General features: G+C 34.1%; 4 protein-coding genes across 4 annotated transcripts in view; 2 read left to right on the top strand and 2 right to left on the bottom strand.

Moving 5' to 3' along the window:
* Positions 1–7,086, top strand: part of LOC108571486 (dynein heavy chain 1, axonemal-like) — a 109,706-nt gene extending 102,620 nt beyond the window's left edge. The window contains exons 51-60 of the mRNA XM_017933541.1: positions 741–895; positions 1,506–1,872; positions 3,469–3,648; positions 3,848–4,099; positions 4,339–4,491; positions 4,689–4,957; positions 5,412–5,638; positions 6,067–6,248; positions 6,386–6,509; positions 6,872–7,086. Of these exons, the coding sequence (XP_017789030.1) occupies positions 741–895; positions 1,506–1,872; positions 3,469–3,648; positions 3,848–4,099; positions 4,339–4,491; positions 4,689–4,957; positions 5,412–5,638; positions 6,067–6,248; positions 6,386–6,509; positions 6,872–7,086 (2,124 nt within the window). The remainder of the gene's footprint in view (positions 1–740; positions 896–1,505; positions 1,873–3,468; positions 3,649–3,847; positions 4,100–4,338; positions 4,492–4,688; positions 4,958–5,411; positions 5,639–6,066; positions 6,249–6,385; positions 6,510–6,871) is intronic.
* Positions 7,087–8,355: 1,269 nt separating this feature from the next.
* Positions 8,356–9,770, bottom strand: LOC108571485 (serine--tRNA ligase-like; the record flags this gene model as incomplete). The annotated part of the gene is made up of 1 exon (XM_017933540.1): positions 8,356–9,770. A coding segment is annotated over one exon (1,395 nt), but the record flags the coding sequence as incomplete, so codon positions are not given.
* Positions 9,771–9,777: 7 nt separating this feature from the next.
* On the bottom strand, positions 9,778–10,621 carry LOC108571561 (zinc finger protein 593 homolog). Its single transcript, XM_017933629.1, has 3 exons — positions 10,465–10,621; positions 10,272–10,372; positions 9,778–10,095 (listed from the first exon to the last, which is right to left on the bottom strand). Exons 1-3 carry the CDS (start codon positions 10,552–10,554, stop codon positions 9,855–9,857), a joined length of 432 nt encoding a protein of 143 aa, XP_017789118.1. The 5' UTR covers positions 10,555–10,621; the 3' UTR covers positions 9,778–9,854.
* A 1,882-nt stretch (positions 10,622–12,503) lies between these two features.
* The window catches only part of LOC108571634 (AT-rich interactive domain-containing protein 2-like), a 64,678-nt gene continuing 55,760 nt past the window's right edge, over positions 12,504–21,421 (top strand). Inside the window, exons 1-2 of the mRNA XM_017933723.1 lie at positions 12,504–12,595; positions 13,590–13,683. Of these exons, the coding sequence (XP_017789212.1) occupies positions 12,504–12,595; positions 13,590–13,683 (186 nt within the window). The remainder of the gene's footprint in view (positions 12,596–13,589; positions 13,684–21,421) is intronic.

Here is a 21,421-nt window from a genome sequence, read left to right as displayed (position 1 = left end):
GTATGAAAAAGTATAAAAGGTATATAAGTGATATTATGAATGATTCAAAACAAATTCCGTTTAAAAAAAAAAAATAAGAATTGAAAACCACAACTGAAATACGTCAAATTCGTTCTCACGTTATATTAAAACAGTAATAATAAAGTAAAAATAGTTGAAACAGTTTTCGAGAATATTACATTTCTTTAAAGTATAAAGAGGGGAAAAGTTGATGAACATCTCAGAGGAAAACTACCATGAGCAAATTTTCCGCGAGTACGAGAATTAGAACTTCAAGTTTAAAACACCCGTGTTCCATGGAAAAACAGCAAACAAAGAACTGGGAATGTCGCTAATAACGACCACGCGTGCAGAAAATCCTTTTAAAATTCTATTTTAAAGCCGTGAAATTCTACCGCGTGGAATTAAACGATTTGAAACAAACTCGAACAAGGTAACACGTGTTCCGTTATTTCATATGTTGCAAAAAGCAATTAAAACTTCTAAAGAATAGAAACAATTTTCTAGGTTTTACGGAAAATTACGAAAATTTGCAGAAAGTTAGGAAATATTAATAAGAATAATGAAACTTGAGGAAAATTTCGGGAATTTATTAATATTACGTAAAGCTTCAAAAAATATATAAAAATACAAGCACAAGAAGCTGTGAAATATGGCTTGCTAAATAGATGCGAAGTAGTGACATGTATGATATTTGGAATATTCTGCGGACAGGTAAAGTTTCCCGTACTTTCTAATAGGAGGGGCCAAATCCTGCACCCGAATGGATTACTCCGCGTTGCTGGAAAGAGATTCAAGCGCTCGAGAATTTGCCGAATTTCGAGAAGTTCGTGGAGTTCTTCAAACAGTCGATGGCCCAATTTAAGAGTGTGTTCGACGCTCAGGAGGCGCATCTGTGAGTAATATTAAAGTTGCTCTTCTTGTTCGACCGAACGTGAGATTCGCTTATAGAAATGAATTTAACCGTATCGGAACAAGTGAAGTTATCACTCAGAATAAATGACCTATTTATATTTTACACGTTTTTACGCATTCAAAGTAATAACAGATATTTTAGGTTAGGTTCGTCACTTATTCACACATACTTACATAGGACACTATTTTTTATTTTAATTTAATAAATAATAAATCTATCGAAGCTAACAATTACTGCATAATAAATTTGCTTCTCGATCCTAAGAAATTACTCGAGTATTAAATTTCAAACATGAATCGAGCAGTGAAAGTATTCGAGGAATTTAAATCGATGACAAATGGTCGTTTAATATAAGAAAAATCACGATTAATTCTTTATGCAGTGTACACTTACAAGTACACTTTAATTATACAAGAAACACCACTTCCACTTGCATTTACTATGACAATCTTGTTCCAATGTTTTCACATTCCCCTTCAATAAATCCACTAACTAACCTCACATATATTCTCACATCCTGCATCCAAGAATTTTCCAGAGTGAATTAATAGACCAATTAATTCCATCTTCCGCATTTTTTTTCACTTAGAGCCTCGTATCCAGAACCATGGCAGTCAAAATTAGACGATTTTCAAAAAATGTTGATACTAAAATGTCTTCGACCCGACAAAGTAACCAACGCGATGCAACTGTACTTGGCCAAGTATTTAGGCCAGAAGTTCGTCGAGCCCCAAACCACTGAGCTGTCGGCGATTTACAACGAATCCTCGCCAACTACGCCCATTGTCTTCATCCTTTCAACCGGTACGGATCCAGCAGCGGAACTCTACAAGTTCGCAGACAAGTTAAAGATGGGCACGAAATTGCACGCCATCTCTCTGGGACAGGGACAAGGGCCCAGAGCGGAAGCCATGTTGAGGTTATCGGCAGAACAGGGTTCCTGGTGTTTTTTTCAAGTATGAACATTTTGACAGATGGTGCTTACATATGGGATAAATATATTTTTAATCTTAGTACAGCCTTCGGGTCTTTCTTGACTAAAGACCTTAAGTGTACAGTCGAACGGAAAAACGCACTAGGGTTAAATGACAAGTGAATACCATTAGGGAATGGTTATAAAACAGGAATATCTTTGAATGCTATTTCTTTGAAATAATATTACATCCTGTACCTTTTGGTTCATATAGCATAAAACATTTTGTAATACGTCCTTATTCCAAGTCATGCGATTCAACCTGTATGAACACGTAATGCGGAATAAATATTCGAGGAAATGCTAGTCGAGCTTTCGTATAAATCCCTATAGAATATTCCAGCATGGTAGCCGGAAGATTTGTCGCAATTTATACCGCAAAATATTGCCAGCGTCGATCAAAAGATTATCTCTGTTTAAAAAGAGACAACCAACCGTCCGACAGCTCGTCTCTAAGGCGATAAAAGAAGGGACAAAGAAAAAGTGGAGACATCCGCTTTATCTACGGAATATACATATATAAAAGGGAGGAGGAACCGGTGGGGAAATGATTTATCACACCGAGAGATGGGGTTTCGGTTGCTTGATAGCGAAACAACAAGTCAAAGAAACACCTTTCGGCCGAGATGAGCAGAAGGCTGAACGAATTGAATTAGAAATTCTTGGTATTTTACTTATCAAACTCATTCAGTGGCAATCTGTTTTTGAGAAAATTTTTGCAAATATTAATTCAATGTTTGGTGTAGACTTATGGCATCTAAAATGAACAAATTATTAAATTCAATATATGTACTCGTCAAACTTACATAACCTATAAATTTTGTAAAGATAAATTATTGGTAAAGTAGTGATCAAATTTGTAAATTATATTATAATAAAAAATGTAAAAATACGTAAACGATCGTAAAGATATAAGCAAAAATTCATAAAATATCGCATTTCACCTTTCTTGAACATTTTTATTGGAGTTTTACTTCGTAAAAAAGAAATCAATTCAGAGAGGAAAATATACAATTTGTTACTACTTAATGTACTATGATTTAACTAATTGAATGTTACTTATGAATATGCAATAGAATGTAAATTGAAAATGTCAGAGAATAAATAAAACGAAATTTCCTGTTAGAATGGTAGATCTCTCCCTGATGACACAATTGTGGAAGCAATGCATACTTCATTGTAGTGCAATAAAAAAAGGAAGAATGACGAAGAAATAGGAAAAAGGAATACGATCCGGATGGTGATCGTTGTTTTTCTTTCGTGTTATGCCGAGACGTTTTTTCTTTTGATTGCATGATACAAATTGATTCTCTAAAAGTGCACTCGTTCACGTTTGATTTGCTCCTGTATGAAAAAGCTAGTTGTTCTTTCTTGCAATATGAGTGGATATAGATAAATTCAATTCAGTGAAATAACAGTATCTTTCTTTTATAGAAACTATTAATTTTGAAATATTAAAAAAAATCTTGTTAACTTTTTAAACATTGTAATTATATATGTCATTAAATCAATAACAATTTGTACAATATAATATTAAATATTGTTGCTAAAAATTTAAAAAAATATGAATTTTAAACAGAACTGCCATTTGGCACCAAGTTGGATGCCACAGTTAGAATCACTAGTAGAACAACTGTCGCGGGGAAAGAATCACCGCGATTTCCGCTTATGGCTAACTTCAGCACCCTCCCCGGACTTCCCCGTCAGTATTCTACAGAACAGCAGTAAAATGACGATAGAGCCCCCTAGAGGCGTAAAGGTACGGAAGAAAAAAGTATTCGAGATTCAAAGCTTCCGTTATTCATCGAAAAACTTCTCATTTCATCTCTATTCTTCCACGAACTAATTTCGAAGTGAAATATATTGTATTGATTCTCGAACTTTTCACTCTCGTCGTAGTCACGTGACTATGTACAACGACGTCGTATAAGGAAATGGCGCGTTTTTCCCTTTCTTAGGCGAACATGTTCCGCGCCTATCTCACACAAGTGGTAGAAATGCAAAGCTTTCTACAGTCTGCTCATCCGAAGGTTCAACAGTTCAAGTGGCTGGTATTTTCTTTGTGCTTGTTTCACTCGGCGTTACTGGAACGTAGAAAATTCGGCCCACTGGGATTCAATATACCGTACGAGTTCACTGACGGTGATTTAAGGATATGTATATCACAACTGCACATGTTTCTTTTGGAATACGAGACTGTACCGTTTAAGGTATCTTTAATCTACAGTATGCTTGATATAAGTAGTACTTAACCTCTTAATTGACAGATGTAGTATAATACGTATAGCAAACAAATTAACTCGTGTCTAATACAATAGTGAAATTAAAACCTCAGAAATTCATAGATATGTAAATAATAGATTTACTTAACCAAGGAAAGACGCATTTCATTCATTTCTTTTAAATTAATTCCTTTTCCATGATTATGAGGTCATGTTCGTCTGCGAAGGTGCTGATATATACAGCTGGTCATATCAACTACGGAGGTCGAATAACAGATGATTGGGACCGTCGATGCGTGTTAACTGTCCTGCAAGATTTCTACAGACCGATGATTCTATCATCAATCTACAAATTCGATGAAGCTGGACGTTACTATCAAGTAAAATTACCATAACCTTTTCTACATTTTAATGTGATTTGAAAGTACCAACAGGTGTTATTTTTACAATGTTCAAAAATTATCATTCTCTTTTTCTTATAAATAATTCGCATATTTCGATTTGTTCCACAATTTTGAAACACCTTGTACATAACCTTGACATTTTTCCTTATTCCTTGATTTTCCACGCGTTCCAGTTAGAAGACACGGCAACGTTCGATGAATACATCGAGTACATAAAAACATTCCCCTTGAACGATGACCCGTCATTGTTCGGAATGCATCCGAACGCAGACATCAGCTTCGCACAAGCAGAGACTTATGCTTGTCTAAACACGCTACTCGCTCTTCAGCCACGAGAAATTGGCACTGCGGCCGCCAGTATCGAAGAGGTTACCAGCCAATTAGCTGAAGATATGTTGGACACAATACCGCCTATGTTCAGCTTAGCTGCTGTGCAGCGAAAGTACTTCGTGTTCAATACATTATCCATGATAGTATGATGTGAATTTATGTTCAAACTTGATTGACACTTTAAAGATTATTCAACTGTGTACTCTGTCATAACCTTAATGCATTCTGATTGCTGAAAGGTTATAATATTGCAATGGTGGAATGTGGATTATGTAGTGTAAAAATGATCTGGAATAACCAATTAATATTGGATTAACTATAGAACAATTATATTTATTTTTTGTTGCTTTTATATTATAATAGTTTCCTTTTTATGTATAAATATATTTTAAATTCTTATACTTTCAGTATTTGTGTATCTTTGTACTCCTGTTTTTCCTTTAGGTAAAGTGAACTGTCGATACTTTAAAACAAGATAATAAAATTCCACTCTGTCGTGGCTAAGAATATCTTTTATTAAATTATCGAATTCGATATGAGAAGTTAAATGATACTTATTATCGCAGATATCCAGTCTCGTATGAAGAGTCATTTAACACCGTGCTACTTCAAGAAGCTATACGCTATAACGGTCTCCTAAACGTAGTAAAATCAACACTGATGGATTTACTGAAAGCTTTGAAGGGGCTGGTCGTGATGTCTGAGCAATTAGAAACTGTGTTGAATAGTCTGTACAATAATAGAATACCAAAAGTTTGGCAGGATAAAGGTTATCCATCCTTGAAACCTCTCGGTAATTTTTTATTCGGGTTTTAATATTAAATATAAACAGAACAGCCAATATAAAAAGATATTTGAAAGTATTATTCGGTAGTCGATAGACTATTTCAATGTGATTTATTGTATGCACAAATAGAAATTTTCTTGCAGTATTAAATTTGTAAAAATAGAAAACAATCGAAAGCAATATAATGCAACGTTGTGTCCTATCAAGATATTAAGGTTAGGTTATTATGAGACGAGATTTTATTATTAATAACAGGGCTAGTTTAAATTTAAATTTCAAATTTTAACATAAATTGAACATTTTTTATTCAAGTTTGAGCTGAAATTAAAAATTACAAATTCAAATTTAAATTTATGATGCAAAATTTAATCTACAATATTTTGAGAATAATGAAGCATTTAATTATATTGTTTATCTTTAAAATGTAAATACAGGTGCTTGGTTTCTGGATTTGAAACAAAGAATTACCTTTTTAAAGACTTGGGAAGATAAAGGTATACCTGCAGCGTTCTGGATTTCCGGTTTTTATTTCCCACAAGCCTTCTTGACCGGCACTCTGCAAAATTACGCGCGAAAATATGTTGTTTCTATTGATACGATCGATTTCAGTTTCCAGGTATTCTTAGTCGAAAAATCTATACCACTCAATCGTCATATTTATTTAAAAATTTTCGAATTTAAATACAAGGATGTTATAAAAATAAAGGTTTCGTCAATTTCATTCAATTCATACAGAATTGCTTCTAATGATAGGTGTTAAGCGCAATGCCAAAGCAGAAGCCGTTAGATGGTTGCGTCATTTATGGTCTATTTCTTGAAGGATGTCGATGGGATGGAGAATACTTGAATGAGTCTTTACCCAAGGAACTATACACCAGTAAATATAACAATCTATTACGAGATAAATTTTTGTAGAATACCTAACCATCTTTCAATAATATAATCACAGAAATACTGTCACTTACAATGCATTAAAAACGTCATAAAAAATATTACATATCGATTGAAATGAAGCTTCATAAGTAAATAAAGAATAAAAATATTATATTATTGTTAGTTTTATATTAACAATCGATAATTTATGAAGTGACGATAAGAATTATAGTTATCTACAGCCACTAAATGGTTATTTTAGTTAGAAGAATTATTTTGAAAATCTATTCTTACCAAATATTTCATAAGGTTAATAGTTTTATATTAGTCTGTGTGATAAATGATTTTTTTAACATCTTTTCAAAGACATGGAACCCATTCTACTATTACCGGAAGTGGGTCACGTACAACCAGAAGGAATCTACTCTTGCCCTGTTTATAAGACCATTAATCGAGCAGGAACACTGAGCACGACCGGACATTCGACGAATTTCGTGTTACCAATGGAGATTCCTAGTCAAAAAGCGCAGTCTCATTGGATTAAAAGAGGTGTTGCTCTAATCTGCGCTTTAGATTACTGACCATACTTCATGTGTCACATACGTATTGTTCCATTTCAAATAAAACTATTAAATTACTTATTTAAAGTATGTTTTTAATCATTTATTTTGCTGACTAAATATAAATAACTTCGAAGTGGAAGCATGCAATAGAATTAATTTTATTCTAACCTTTATTCTATTTTTTCATTTTAATTTAGATAAAGCCCGATACTATTTTTTTGTTTATAATTTTGATATAGTTTGTTAAGTCTACAGAATTAAAGTTACTAAGCCTTGCACATTTAAATCAAATTAAATTTTATTAATTAAATATTGTTTTCGTACATAAAAGGGTAAAACAACGGGAGCAAAACATGAAAATTGTTTCCTTATAGCAATTTAATTTATACTCTATTTAATAATACTTATTGTTAAATTTTTAAGATGTACGTGCTAACAAAGAATATCTCAATTAATTGAAATTGAACATAAACTTTTAATAAAATAACGAACTCGGAATATTTCGGAAACTATTTTATGTATCATTTTCATATAACTTTGGATCTTTCCTCTTTGATCTTTTGTGCTCTATGGGACACCAGTGCATGAGCCAGATCGTAAGTAGAGTAGCTGTAAAAAAAGGAATAACAATTAAATGTGTTAAGAGTCCATTATTTTCTTGTAATTAAAAATTCATAAATATTACTCTTATTGCTATAATATAAAAACTACAAAAACATTTTTTAATCTGAAATTTTAGAAATAATTTATATTACATGGAAGTATCGGCACAGAAGCTTGTAATGCTCGTTTGAACAGAGTTGGTACATTGTGCGAGAAAAATTTTACCCAAAATTTCTGATCGGTCGCGGATAAAGTATAAGTCACTATCTTTCTTATTCGAATTGGTAAATGTCCGAACTCTAAACCCATAACGCCTGTCGATCTCGATACTTCGTGGCAAAAACGCACAATCCAGAATATTAACGTGAAATTGACTTTTAAAAACAAAAGATAAAAAATATAAATTTGTCGAACATGGTTATAAGAAACAAAAGCCTAATGAAGAGTATGAGGATTTTTTTTTTTAAATAATAGTGTGGATATTTGAATAGATATATAGTATACAAAAAAAGGAAAGACCTGCTTCTTAATTACTTAAATGGCCAAAATTATTTATTCTGACATAATATATACATAAAACTCTACAAATACGTGTAGACGATACTAGAAACAATAAAACCAAAATGCGCAAATCAAAACATAAGTACAGAGTATGATGTAAAATTTGGCATGTAGTCTGTCCTTTAGAAATTCATTTCCTAAATTTAAAGTGAAGAGTAATTTGTAGGCATATGTTCTATGACTTTTGGGGGAATGACAAATTTATCTGGATTTTGTTCCAATAAACATCCCAAAAGACGTGGTACTGACAACACAGTGCCAGATATCACAGAGGGAAAGGCTCGTTCATTTGTTGCTTGATACGCGATCAGCAATCTTTTACTGAAATATTCGCCGCTCACGGATATATGACCAATTTCTACATACTGTTTTGAAAATGCCGACCATAATTCAAAAGACACACGCATCGATTCCCAAGGTCGCAATTCTGAAGCAGACCTCATGACAATTTGATAGTGATCACACAAATTATCATACAACGTGCAGACAGTATTCAGCAATTTTTCAAATTGAGAATGATATTCTTGACTACTCGAATCTTTGACTAATATAAAAGCAAGTGCAGCTGATGCTTGACAAACTGTAAACAAACCAATTGGAGTACAACCTGGTCGAAAAGGAGTATATTGTCTTCCAGTAGAAAAATATGCTACTGGAAAATGTTTTGGGTCTATCAGTTGTTTCGCGTGCATAGCTAAAAGTGAGATTAAACTTGCACCTCCAACAAGATGCATATGATTCGGTGAGTCTTTTTCTACTTCGCCGTGATTGTCTATTATAAAAGCATCTGCCGGGTCTTCATGGTTTAAACCAGAACCATTTACTACCAAACTGCGGCTAAAATCAGCTCCCGCTACTCTAATCATATTATCCTTGCTAAGTATTTTTCCTGCGTAACTTAATACACCAAGTTCAAAGAGAGCTGCATCATTGCACAAGTAATATTGCATAGGATTTTTATATTCTAATAAACCAAGACGTTTTCCAATTTCAATGTGATTTTTCCTATTTGCTGAATATGAATTTTCATTTAAAGAATTGACACGTTTCAATACCACAGGGGAATGAAATGGTGTTCTTCCATCGACTTCGTTGGGTAACTGCAACATTTTTTTTATTATACTTTCGTTTAAATCGTTAAGAGTATCTTTGACCGATTTTAAGTCTTGTTTTATGGTTTTGATTTGCAATTTTAATTTAAAAACTTCTAATTCTTCTTTTGTAGTTAGACTTTCCTTTTTGAAAAAAGGCTGCAATTCATCTGATATCTCTCGAGCTCTTAATAGCAATCTAGATTTATCTGAATTTATCATTTTATAAAATTGCCACATATTTTTAATATCCTTTGCGTTCAAATTTAATCCGCGAGCTGTTAAATCTCTCTGTAATTTTTCAACATCTGCCAACTTTTCATCAAAGTCCAAATATGGTGTTAAAAATATAAAGTGTTCTTTGCCTTTGCTATCTGAAGGAAACAGTACAGAACTATATTGTCTCTTAGATTTTAGTAGTTTACTGACATATTTCAAAGCATTGTGTCATGTTAAATATTTAAAAAAATCTTTAAAAAATTTTATTTTTTATAGTTAGAGGCAAGTGTTGCTTTTTATGAAACTTAATTCCTATGCATCCACTTTTGCCACTTTAGATTTTGAAGAAAATTCTGACTCAAGATCCATATTAAAATTATCTCGTGTTATTGTCTCAATCTTTCTCTTTTGTGGTGCAATGTAGTTTCCTTTTCCTGCAGCCCTTTCTGATTCCTCAATAGAATATGGTTCCAATTCAAGAGCTTTCAATCTACGTTTATGTACTTTTGTTGTAATATGATCTTGTAAAGCAGTATCATTTATAAAGTATCTCCTATAAAAAGAAATTTGTTTAAATATTCACGATATATGAATAAAAATATTAAAAGAATTGGATTTTGGATGCGAAGAATAGTTGTTTACATGCATGGGTAACCAATGCAAATTTCGTGTCGCAATGCAGGTTAAGTTGTTTAAAATGGTATACTATATTATAACATGAATACTTACGCGCAATGAACACAATAATATTGGCCTGCTCCAGGTTTGTCTAAATCAACTTCCTGATTTAGTAAATTTGTTATATTTTTATCTTTCAAATCTTCATCAATCTAAAATAAAGAATGTCGCACAACAATTGCCGATCATATTCATCCACGTGACGTAAGTGGTTTCAAATAAAAAATAGGTTAGGTTGTATTACCTCATCTAAATCTTTCGTTTTCCTCTTGGTTCGCCACCCTTTTTTTAAATGAGTATCTCCTCTGTGATACTTCTTACGTTTGTAAGTCATTTTTTATGAACAGACAATTAAGACAATACAATTAAATCATACTGTTATTGCATTGGCACTAACACACAAAGACGTTCTAACCATACAAGGATGAGAAATTAGGTGAATGTAAAGAGATTACTATGTTAGCAATAACGTGTTTATTTTAAATTTACGGAAGAAGATTTAATAAAATAAATGACAAAGAAAAAGTTACATATAAAATTTGATACATTAAGTTTTAAAAAATTCATAGGAAGTAAGAAATAAGGGGAACTTTAAAAATCTTTCTGGTACGTTTTCATAGGAATCAGTTGTCGTTTTAAAAATATTTAAAAATTAGGGATTTTAAATTACAATTGCATATAAATGTTTTATATCCTGTATATATTTTACAATTTTAATATATATGAAAATGGTAAAAATTTATTAACGTAACAAAATTTTTAATAGCTTAATAAATACTGGTGAATTTTTAGTGTTGCTATTGGTCAAATAACGTCATGGCGGCATTGCTCTTATGAGAATTCGTAAAAAGGTTATAATGGTGATACATTTTTCAGTGGTAAACGTTGTGAGTAATATCAATATTCATTATTATCTCCCTGCTATAATAACCTTTTCGTACAGTTCTTTTAAACCTCGATAAAACTGCAATGAATTAGCATTTTTGTGAAATCAACTTAAAGTATGCAACAAATTGAATGTGATACCACAAACGATAAATCTACAAGAAGTGCCTCATCAAAATCTAAATTCCAACTGAACGTTACTTGTTGCGTGATATTGAAATTAAAGATATAAAACAACTTTGAAAGTAAACTTCGGAAAAGGTAGATCAGAATCAAAGTAAAGAGAACATATTCGTAAAAGGGCATGCGCAGTACAGTGAAAAAGCAGTTACTTTGAAAGCGTACGTAACGCTACATGCAAACCGCTAGATGTCAGCATAATATCCCAGAGTAGGTCGCGCCTCTATCGGCGAAGCCCATGATCAATTCAAACGGTGCGCCACTGACGAGGGGGGTCCACACCATTTTGAAAGTAAAAATACTGCGCGACCCGGGATTTTGTTTGTACGGTTCGGCGAGGGTAAAAAAGCGGCGAGGGCTAGGCTGTGGTACGGTCGGGGCAACGCGGTATCGCGCGTAAAATGACGTAGAGTGTGCGAGGGTGTGCCGCGTGCGGTACGAGGTGTGTGCTAGCGGAAACGGTGTCGCGGTGTGTTAGGGTCGGCGCTGCTCGTAGCTATCGTAGCGTACGGGAAATTGGCTGTGGCTTCGCCAATGGATGCCAGGCAGGAGGAGACGCCATTTTGATATACGGGCGCACGTCAAGCGTTCGCTCGTAGGGAATCGCGCCTCTCGAGAGTCGGTCTGCCGCTCGGCTAAGTACCGCGCGGGTGAATTCGTTGGTTTGCGAGGTACAACGGGCATCATTGGTACGCGAGTGCGTGTGGCGCAACCACGGATCGGAGGCGTTTCGTTGACAAGTGACAGGTGAATCGATCGGGCCGCGAGGAAAGTCGCGTTGCGGCCCCGTGTGCAGCTCGTAACACACTCGGTTCGCTCGGTTGATCGGTAGTGACTACTGTGTGTGGACCTACTACGTGTAACGATTCGGGATTTTTCCCCACGCGTGGCGAGTTCAGTGCGAGGGACACGGTAGTAGCAGCCGCTCGTGTATATTGGTGCCGCCGGATTCCGGGGTGGCGGTGTACGGCAGGGAAAAGCTTCGGGCCAGGACAAGACGACCCGATGTCGGGAGCGGGTCGCGACCCCGTGTCGACCCGTGGTCGTCCTCGTCCTCGCGCGTCCATCTCCTACACAGCACCAGGACGCTCCTGGCGTAAATGTGCTCTCATGAGCTCACATGTGCACCTCTCTTCTGCCTGCCTGCTGCCCCTACGTGCCCTGTAAACCCAGAGCACACCCCGATTAGCACGCCCACGCACTATAGCACTCGCGAATATGGCCAAGATCCTCAACAAGGACCCCGTCACCTACGAGAGGGAGAGGGAAAACTTCATGAAGGACCTCCGTCACTTCCATGAGACCAGAGGGTAAGACCATCTCTCTCTCGTTACTTCGATTGTTCTATTATTTACCTCTATCTCGATTCTCACCGATAATTATTTCTTTCCGTTTTGCTCGTTTTCATCTCATACTTTTTTTTTTACGTTTTACCCGATCGGATTCTATCATCATTACGATACAATTCACAATCGTATCTTGGGTCTGGTTCGAAAGTAAATCGGGTTAGCGTTCCTACGTACAGTGTGTGGATAAAGTTGAGGTTATGTACGTTTGGTTGAAAGTTTCCCAGAGACACACTCGCCTTTGTGCAAGCCATTTGTTTACGCGTGTTTTCTTTATCGACGATTATCGGGACAGCGTATCTTATTGCGATTGAGGTTACGTACAATCGAAAATGAACAATATCATAGTGAACTTGTTGATTTTTTTTTTCCCTCTTAAGAGGCAATTTACGTCGACCGACGTTACGAGCGTTGTAAATGCCACGCTTTTTTGGATCGGCAGTTAGATTTCTGATACATGCTTAGAGCTTTCGAATAACTGAGCATCATTTCACGCGAAGACGCTGCCGTTTATTACGTCATTGTGTTCGTGTTTTACTCGATTCGGAAACGGAAACAAAGCGTTCTCGATTATACCAAGCGATCTTAACCTCAGTGGGAATCTTTAGTGTTACAGAAGTGGCGTATTCGTTGTGAACGTGTAAAATATGAACGTATACATATTGAATTTTTTATAATTTTAAATATAACCTCTGATTCATTGCTGTTGTTATTGATCATAATATTTTAATATTATTTAACGTCATTTTTTTTGTATAAATTTTTCTTTTATTGAACTGTACGTTGTATTAATATATGCAATAACAATAAGACGTTAGCTTTCTTTTTATATTTTAATATTTACTGTTACAAATATAATATAAAATTCACATTTTGTAACTCAAGCGATTTTATTTATTTTTTATTATATTACTCAATTTATACAAATTTTACAAACTATGCTTTTCTCATTTTTCAGGACTTCGTTTAAGAAAAATCCGAAAATCAATGGAAAAGATATAGATCTGTACTTGCTGTACGTTGTCGTTACTGCCCATGGAGGATGGATAAAGGTGAGTCCATACAATTGCATATTACATTTCCCTATGGTTTTTTAAATATTTTCGTTCGTTTTGTCATTTTTTTTTCTTCCTACTCGTTCCGTACTGAAGAAAATATATGTATGTTTGGTGTGATTCGCGATGCGCTGTTTAGCGTAATTCCCAGCGGGTCTAATGAGCGAAAAAATTCGGATATATCACGTAGCCCGGGTGTAATTTGTTTCCGTGTCGTTAGTGCAATGTGTGAATAGAGCTTCAGCGCACTGACGGCCACAGTGTTTGCGCTCACGCGTTCATTTCATACATTGTTGTACGCCAAATTCGTATAATTGTACGAAATCGACAGAATGGGATGTTTATTTTTGAGCGTGTGTGTCGCGCCATTTGCAAATTTGAATAATTGACAAAGAAAAAATGAAGACGACCATAAAAAAGGCTGTAAGTGCCATTGAACTTTTATCTTTTCTTATAATATTAAACTCTTTTTTTTTTGTTAATTAATGAGATTAAAATATTAAAATAAGAATATTTTAAGATTATACAAGGTGGTTCATAAATCGCTTTACCGTTTAAAAATAGAATATTTTTCTTTCTTTTAAGTGTTTTAAAATTGTTGTGTTTTGTTTTTATTATGTTGTAAAACTTACATAGTAAAGCGATTTATGGACCACCCGGTATAAAGTAGTGTGATACATGTAAAAAATAAGTTTTGATATGTTTTGTTAATAAACAAGTTTGGTAGCGAAAAAATTTTTGAAACTTTTTTTTATTGACACTTACAACCTTCTCTATGTTCAATCTTCAGTTGAAAAGAAAGTACCGGACATTATAGGAATTTTTTTTACAGTCATAAATTAGAAGTGAAGTAAAAGCGGATTTGCAATATTAATTTTACATTAAAAGAAAAATTTTATTTCTCTTATTTTGCGCTGTAATAGGGTTTTAGGAATAGTTAACTGAAAGGAACAGGAAATTTTACTGACACGTTTAAAAAATATACAAAATAACCCTAGAATATCCACATTTTATAGGTATAATCCTCGCAGAGTACGTTTATGGCCAATCAGTGAGCAAAATTCCAAGGATAGCAGCTGTTGTTATTCAGTTTTGTTTAATTATTGCAATTCTTACCGCGAATTCGTTTCTTGTTTTCGAAATCATGACATAATTGTTGCCATTATATTTTTTACGTTCAAATTAAAATGTTGGATAAGGCTTGAACGCTAGGGAATTTATATCTATTAAAAAAATAATCTTGGATGTGATATTTTCTAGCAAAAAATTTATATTTTTATTATTTGCGTGTTATATTGAATTGTTAAAAGTTTGTAGTTTACTATGCAGGATGTTTTCATTGAAAATATACATATAGGATTGTCTACCATTAGCAAAAAGGAAACTGTACTCTAAATAGAAGTAACAAAAAGTTATTAAATATCCTCTTCTTATAGTGCAGTATAAAAAGGAAGAAGTAATATCTTATTTTACAATATTAATCATCTGTGTCAATACTAATTGTACTTTGAACAGGTTAAGTGCAGTTCTTTATCAATATATTTTCTTTTATTTTTATGATTATGTTATTCCGTATTTCTACAATACTTTTATCGTCTATTAATGGTTATATATAATGCTTCTCCGAAAATTTGCCAAAAATGAAATTCCAGCAAGGTAATGTTCAGAAAATTAATTGTAATTTTTCCAGATAAAATAAAAAAATAACTGCTTTTTTTTGTGTGTAAAGTAACCTTACAATTAACTATTCAATTCTTTTGTTATTTTTTCGAACGTTTTCTCACGTTTTTAACGACAAAGGAAAAAAGTATTATTTTCTCAAGATACTTTTCCACAATATTTTCTTGTTATTTGTACTCATACCGCATGTTGCTGTAATTTATTCATTCAATTCTAGGACAGGCGATATTTGTAACGTACTCACAGGCACTTTTAATACACGTACCTTCTTGAACGATAAAATCACTCGAATACGTAACTCTATATAATTGTCTTGAGTAGTACAAAACTAATCGCTGTCCGAATACTCGGAAGAAGAAAGCACGAAGTGAACTTGTTTCGTCTTTACTATTTCAATCTGTCTATTAAGATATTTCATACATGTGAGATAAGATTGTCTTTAAATATTGAAAGTAAAACTATTGTTATCACTAACTAAAATGCTATTCGAATACTCTCGACAATTTAAATTACCAAAATTAATTATTTTTCTCATGTTCACCTTGTGAATCGATGTATTGTTAGGTTAGGTTATACACTTTTCAGAACTATAAAAATAAAGTTGTTCCTTCTGCTATCTTTAAAATGTAAACAGAAAAAAAGAAAAAAATACTACCTGAGCATATACAAAGATATCAATAAACTACTAAATTTCACTTAGAAACAAGCTTAATGCACTACGATGAAAGTTTTCAATTTCAATTATTCTACATTCTAGCGCTTTTTAACTGAAAACCGTCCAAAGTAAACGTGTCAATAATTAAAGTAGTCGGGTCATTCCACCACATTCCGAGGTTCGCGAATTACTGGAAGTATCATCGTGAGCGATCGGGTGCTCGATTCGGTTCACCTCGGCTCGTTTACCTAGCTCGAATTTCGAGCACACGAGTGCCCCCGAAGGAGGGGTGGAGGGGGTGGACCTAGCGCGAAAAGCGCGCATTCCTTACTACTGTTCGGTGTATACGTAGAAATACATAATATAACCTTCAACATCGTTATGAAATTATTAAGATCATAGAAAAATGATTCACTTTGAAATTTTTATACTAAAAGTAGAACTATCGTTAAGTAACCCAAAAAGTTTATATAGTTTTTCCCCTATTAAATAAATGATACGCAAACCCGAATTATGTTCGATTTAATAGACATTTTAAGAGAGCCCAACTTCGCTGAACAACGAAGTGCATTATTTGACTGACCGGTGTTTATGAAACCTGATTGACCTCCACTGAAAACCACATCAATTTTTTGTTTTGGTTACTTGATAGTTAAAATGACTGTAAAATATAATCGAAATTATACACTATTTCTTGTACCAACATAATACGTGCCCTAATGCTTACGAACGATAGCGTGTATTGTACATTTACGCGGACAGTCGTTTCGATCCGTCGCGTGTGATTAATGATCGAGGAATGCGCCGCGGAAACGCGGGAAAATGATCGTTTCATGAAGTAGCCACGTTTTTCTCTGTTCGATAGCGTTGCGTGGGAGGAAAAGTCCACTCAAGTGTTGTCTCTGTATACGACGCCTTTCTCATTGACCCTTTGACTGCGAATGTACTACTATCAGTCGCAGTTGTATGATAAATTTGAACAATTTATTTATTTTAGTATATGTCAAATGTTTCTCAAGTAAGATTAATTCAGTTGAAACTGCTGTATATACTTTTAAAGCTGATTTTTTCAATATTCTGCATCAATGTATACCTAACCTAACTTTATCTTTTTGGGCATCTTGTACATATGTACATATGTAAATACAATTTTGTGATATATACACCACGCATTTCTAGAAATTGATAGATTACATATCATTATACAAAGTACTTAAAAACAAAATACACTCACATGGAAATAATTTTTTTAGAGAAACAGAACATTTACGTGTATATTCTACAATATCATTGTTATGTCAGTCTGTGCGTTAATTTCTTCATTATACAGGGTGTTTTAGAAAATTTGGTCTTACAGAAACTTACGGTAAAGATGAAATAAGAGAAACAATACATTTGTTAAAGAAAACAAAATCGTGGTAATACTATATATCATATTAACAAATGTATTTGTTAATATATTGTTCTTGGAATCTTCTCTTCTTTGCGAAAGAAAATAACTTATTTAATGTACTTTGAATAATGTTTTTAATACATATCTTAATTAAAGGGTTAGGAAGGGGGAAAAAAGTATTAAAACAATATGGTTCTATTTCGCCAGTTATGACGTTGCGCAGACCGCCACGTGGGCTCGCCGTTGAGTTTATAAACAGTAATTTACACGCGCGCGATACTGATACGCGCACGCAACATCACAATCCACGAATTTTGTAGAAATCACGACGATTAGTGTATCTAGACATTTTTTGTTTTTATAATAAGCTTACATATTTTATCATAGCCTGCGCGTTGATTCCTTTATTACACAGGATGATTAAAGCAAAATTGCCTCTAAAGAAATTTATGGCAGAGATGAAATAAAACAAACATTATTTATCAGTATACAAGGTGCTTCAAAAAAATATTAACAAATACATTTTGTTTTCAAAGAGTCTCTGGCCTTTCTTCTTTATTCCAAAGATAATTTCATTGTCATTTCAATCTGTTGCAAAGAAAAGAAAAGAAAATATGTACACATACAAATTCTTCATGTGTTAAATTTTTTAATATTATATGAATGTTTATTTACTAAAAAGTCAAGAAGATGTAAGGACAGTAGCATAACAAATATACCACTGTAGATGTATTTTAATAGATGGATTAAAAGATTTTTGTAAAAAATGAAATTTTATGTAAAAAAAGAAAAGAGAGAACAGAGAATGTTTTTACTGCTTTCCTTAATGAGTCCACTTTTTTTGGAATAACCTGTATATGAGAATGGTGGGATTGATTTTATGTGACTTTTTATTAGCATAAATGATGAATCTGTTTTTTATATATTGTTCGACTATACGTTTGAATGTAGTTTATAAACTTTGAACGGTGATTCAGACTTTCCGATGAAATAATTGGTCGTCCGTTTGATTCACGTAGTAGTTTTTGATTCGTGTAACGTAACGAGGTCTCTTTGTACAGTGGTGAGTAACGAAGCGATTGAAACGATTTAATCGCGGTATCCTTGGTTCTGCTCTCCGTTCGCATTGTTAATTCGGTTTGTTTTAAAAGGTAAGCTTATCGTGATATTAAATAACGCTTTTTTTCGTACTTGAGAAATTGTCCTTTAAACAAATTTTAATATTGTGCAAAATTGTTTAGTATTTTTTAGTATTTAATTTTTTAACGAAAGTTAAAATTGCTTATTTTTAAGAAAATTTTTAATTTAGACAAAGATTTTAAATAATTAATGGAAATTTTTTTAATATTTTCTATGAAAGCAGTATTTTTGATACTTAATTTTTCTAATCAACATTTGAATATTTAAAATTGAATTTTTTTTAATTAAAATTCAAATGTTAAAGTTCTTGTTTCGTTTTAAGTTAGCATTGTTGCTGACGCTTTACGTCACCATTCAGTCGCGTTTTCATTGTATTCCATCCACGTCTAAGTAATATTTTTCGCATTTAAAGTCAAGGCGGACCGAGTCAGTCTCCCGTTTAAAATAATTTATTGGGAACGTGATTTTTGTATGTGAATGGTCTTTAATATTACGCTCATGAAAGTGTTCACCGTTGAAAGAAACCAAGGTTGCCTTTTTTTTTTTTTTGCAACCTTGAAAGAAACACATTTACCCGAATAAAAAAAAATCACATTCCCTTTTCACGTGTGTAAAAAAGAGATTCATGTATAATCATATATCATCAAAATATTTCACGAGATAAAATTTTCATAATTTTATTACATGTTTTATGTCTTTTCAATTTTTATATTCGTAGAATAAAATATTGTAATAGTTCAATGATGACAGGTATCAGTTTCTTGTCAATTTACACCAATTTGACAAATTTTTATTTCATCAGATAGAATTCTCGTAATTTTTTATATTTTCACAATTTTGATTATAAAATATTTTTATTTTACCTTTACAGTAATTATTTTCTCCGTATAAGAACAAGAACCACTGTTCTATGTTTTCTTAAGAACCAAGCGACGGTTCGACAGCACTCGTTGTATATGCACATATATAAACGTATATGTGCACTTGTGTGTGCGTATAACATGGCGAAGCTTTTCACCTCTTCTCTCTTTCTCGTTGCATTTCTGGTAACATCTTAACGTACCATCCGTCAATATTCGCTCTTCCTTAAATACACTCGCACTTTTTGCGTAATTATCCCCTGTACCCGCCTAAACAGCTTTCTAATATCATTTCCTCTCTTAGAATTCGAAAATTTCATAACGTACGGACTTTCACAAACACTTCAAATTTGAAATAAAAATTCACACCTACAATTTCATTTCAGTTGCAAAGAAAAAAAAAATTATGCTTCGTATTGTATATAATCTTTCGTAAATTTATAACCTAACCTAAAATTTAAAGAATCTTCGAAATGTATGCTTTCACAAAAACGATGCATTGGTATCCTTCTTCTCTTTGTGAGAAATACTTCGGCAGATTGTCACTTTCCCGGAAAGTCGCGCACTACAGAGTACATTCCGCACAATGAAGAGAAGCGTGTCTGGCTTCTTCTCGCTTTACACTTCGAATCTCCTCTTTCAACTCGCGATGGTGCACACCGATGAAAAAGTGCAGGCAGCCGCATAGAGACGAGAGAGCACGGTGTGCGTTCGTCATCGAAGTTATCGTCAAGGGTATAGCCCCCTCGCGAGAACCATACATAACCTGTACACCAGTGACTCCCAAAGAGGGAGTCATGGTGTATTTTTAAATGAATCGAACTTCAACTTTTTACTTCTTATTCGTTGATTAAATTTCTTCACATATTAGTTTTGACTTATTAGTTTTGATGAAAATTGTAGAATTTTGAATATCGTACAAGTGAAAAGTTAGGTTATGTTAACTTTCTTTCACAAAATTAGTACCTCTAACGTATATGATTTTGAATCCATGTCGAACGGAGCACGCAAGGCGGAATATACTGTTTCACAGTGACCGAGTGTCAGAGGCAACAACGCGAGACGTTCGTAAGGGAAGAGTGTCCAGGTGGTTCGAGCGCAAAAATTCGATACCCAACGGATAGAACGTTGCCAACGAAAGCGTCTTCCATGTGCCGTCGGCTCGATGTATTAAGTCTCATCTGTTGGATACTATAAATCCCAATCTAGGCCATGATTCGCGCAACGTTCAATTAACCGCTTCTCCATGCCTGATGTGTCACAGTAACGGCAACAGTAGCATCAACTATACAGGGAGGTTCACTTGAAACCGACCACGTTGCCATCATCCATTATGTTCATATTACAAAAACTTATATTGCCAACCTATTAATAGTTCCAAAGTACCAAGTATTATATAATGTAACTCGTTAAATTTCTTTCTGCTTTTAACGAATCGAAAAAACACAAAACTATTTTTTTTCTAAATTATCCTCGAATTGAAATCTTGCCAAAAATCCAAGCATCCGAATAATACGGAAGTTGATGCAAGGTCAGGGTCACTTGCACAGAGGTGCAGTTCAGGGTGGGAGATAGATCATGAACCGAAGGTGGGAAGACGGTGCGCGGCTGCGAGGAGGAGGGGGAAAAGAGAGCAGAGGAGCGAGAGAAAGAAGTGGCATGCGAAGGGAGAATGAGTGAGAAAGAGAGAAAATCATGTGAGGAGGTGGAGGTAGCGCGGTGTACGAGTGCTTCCCCTCAACAAGTGTGATCGAAGCTCGCTAGACTATATAACCTGCGGCCGGGTCGGGACTACGCTCAGAATGCATCGCGGAGCGCGGATCTGTGATTCGAGCAGCTAGGACGCCATTTTTGTCGCGCGCTGCCCGACGGTACTATAGAGAGAGGCAACTTGATCGCGCTGTTGGAATTCAAGTTATGACAATATCGTTTAGCAGAAAAGATATAGGTGTTTTATGTGTTTTATACAGGATGTTTCAAAAGAACGTTAACATTTATATGGATAAT

The sequence above is a fragment of the Habropoda laboriosa genome, unplaced genomic scaffold, assembly GCF_001263275.1.
Source record: "Habropoda laboriosa isolate 0110345459 unplaced genomic scaffold, ASM126327v1 scaffold40, whole genome shotgun sequence".
NCBI lineage: Eukaryota > Metazoa > Arthropoda > Insecta > Hymenoptera > Apidae > Habropoda > Habropoda laboriosa.
Note: the sequence above shows the minus strand (reverse complement) of the source record. Positions and strands in the feature narration are given on the sequence as shown.

Excerpts from the sequence above, each read along its gene's own strand:
- LOC108571561 (XM_017933629.1), bottom strand. The coding sequence starts at position 10,554 with ATGACTTACAAACGTAAGAAGTATCACAGAGGAGATACTCATTTAAAA. Across the intron at positions 10,373-10,464 it reads AAACGAAAGATTTAGATGAG|ATTGATGAAGATTTGAAAGA; the intron begins GTAATACAACCT and ends TCTTTATTTTAG. Across the intron at positions 10,096-10,271 it reads TATTATTGTGTTCATTGCGC|GAGATACTTTATAAATGATA; the intron begins GTAAGTATTCAT and ends TTCTTTTTATAG.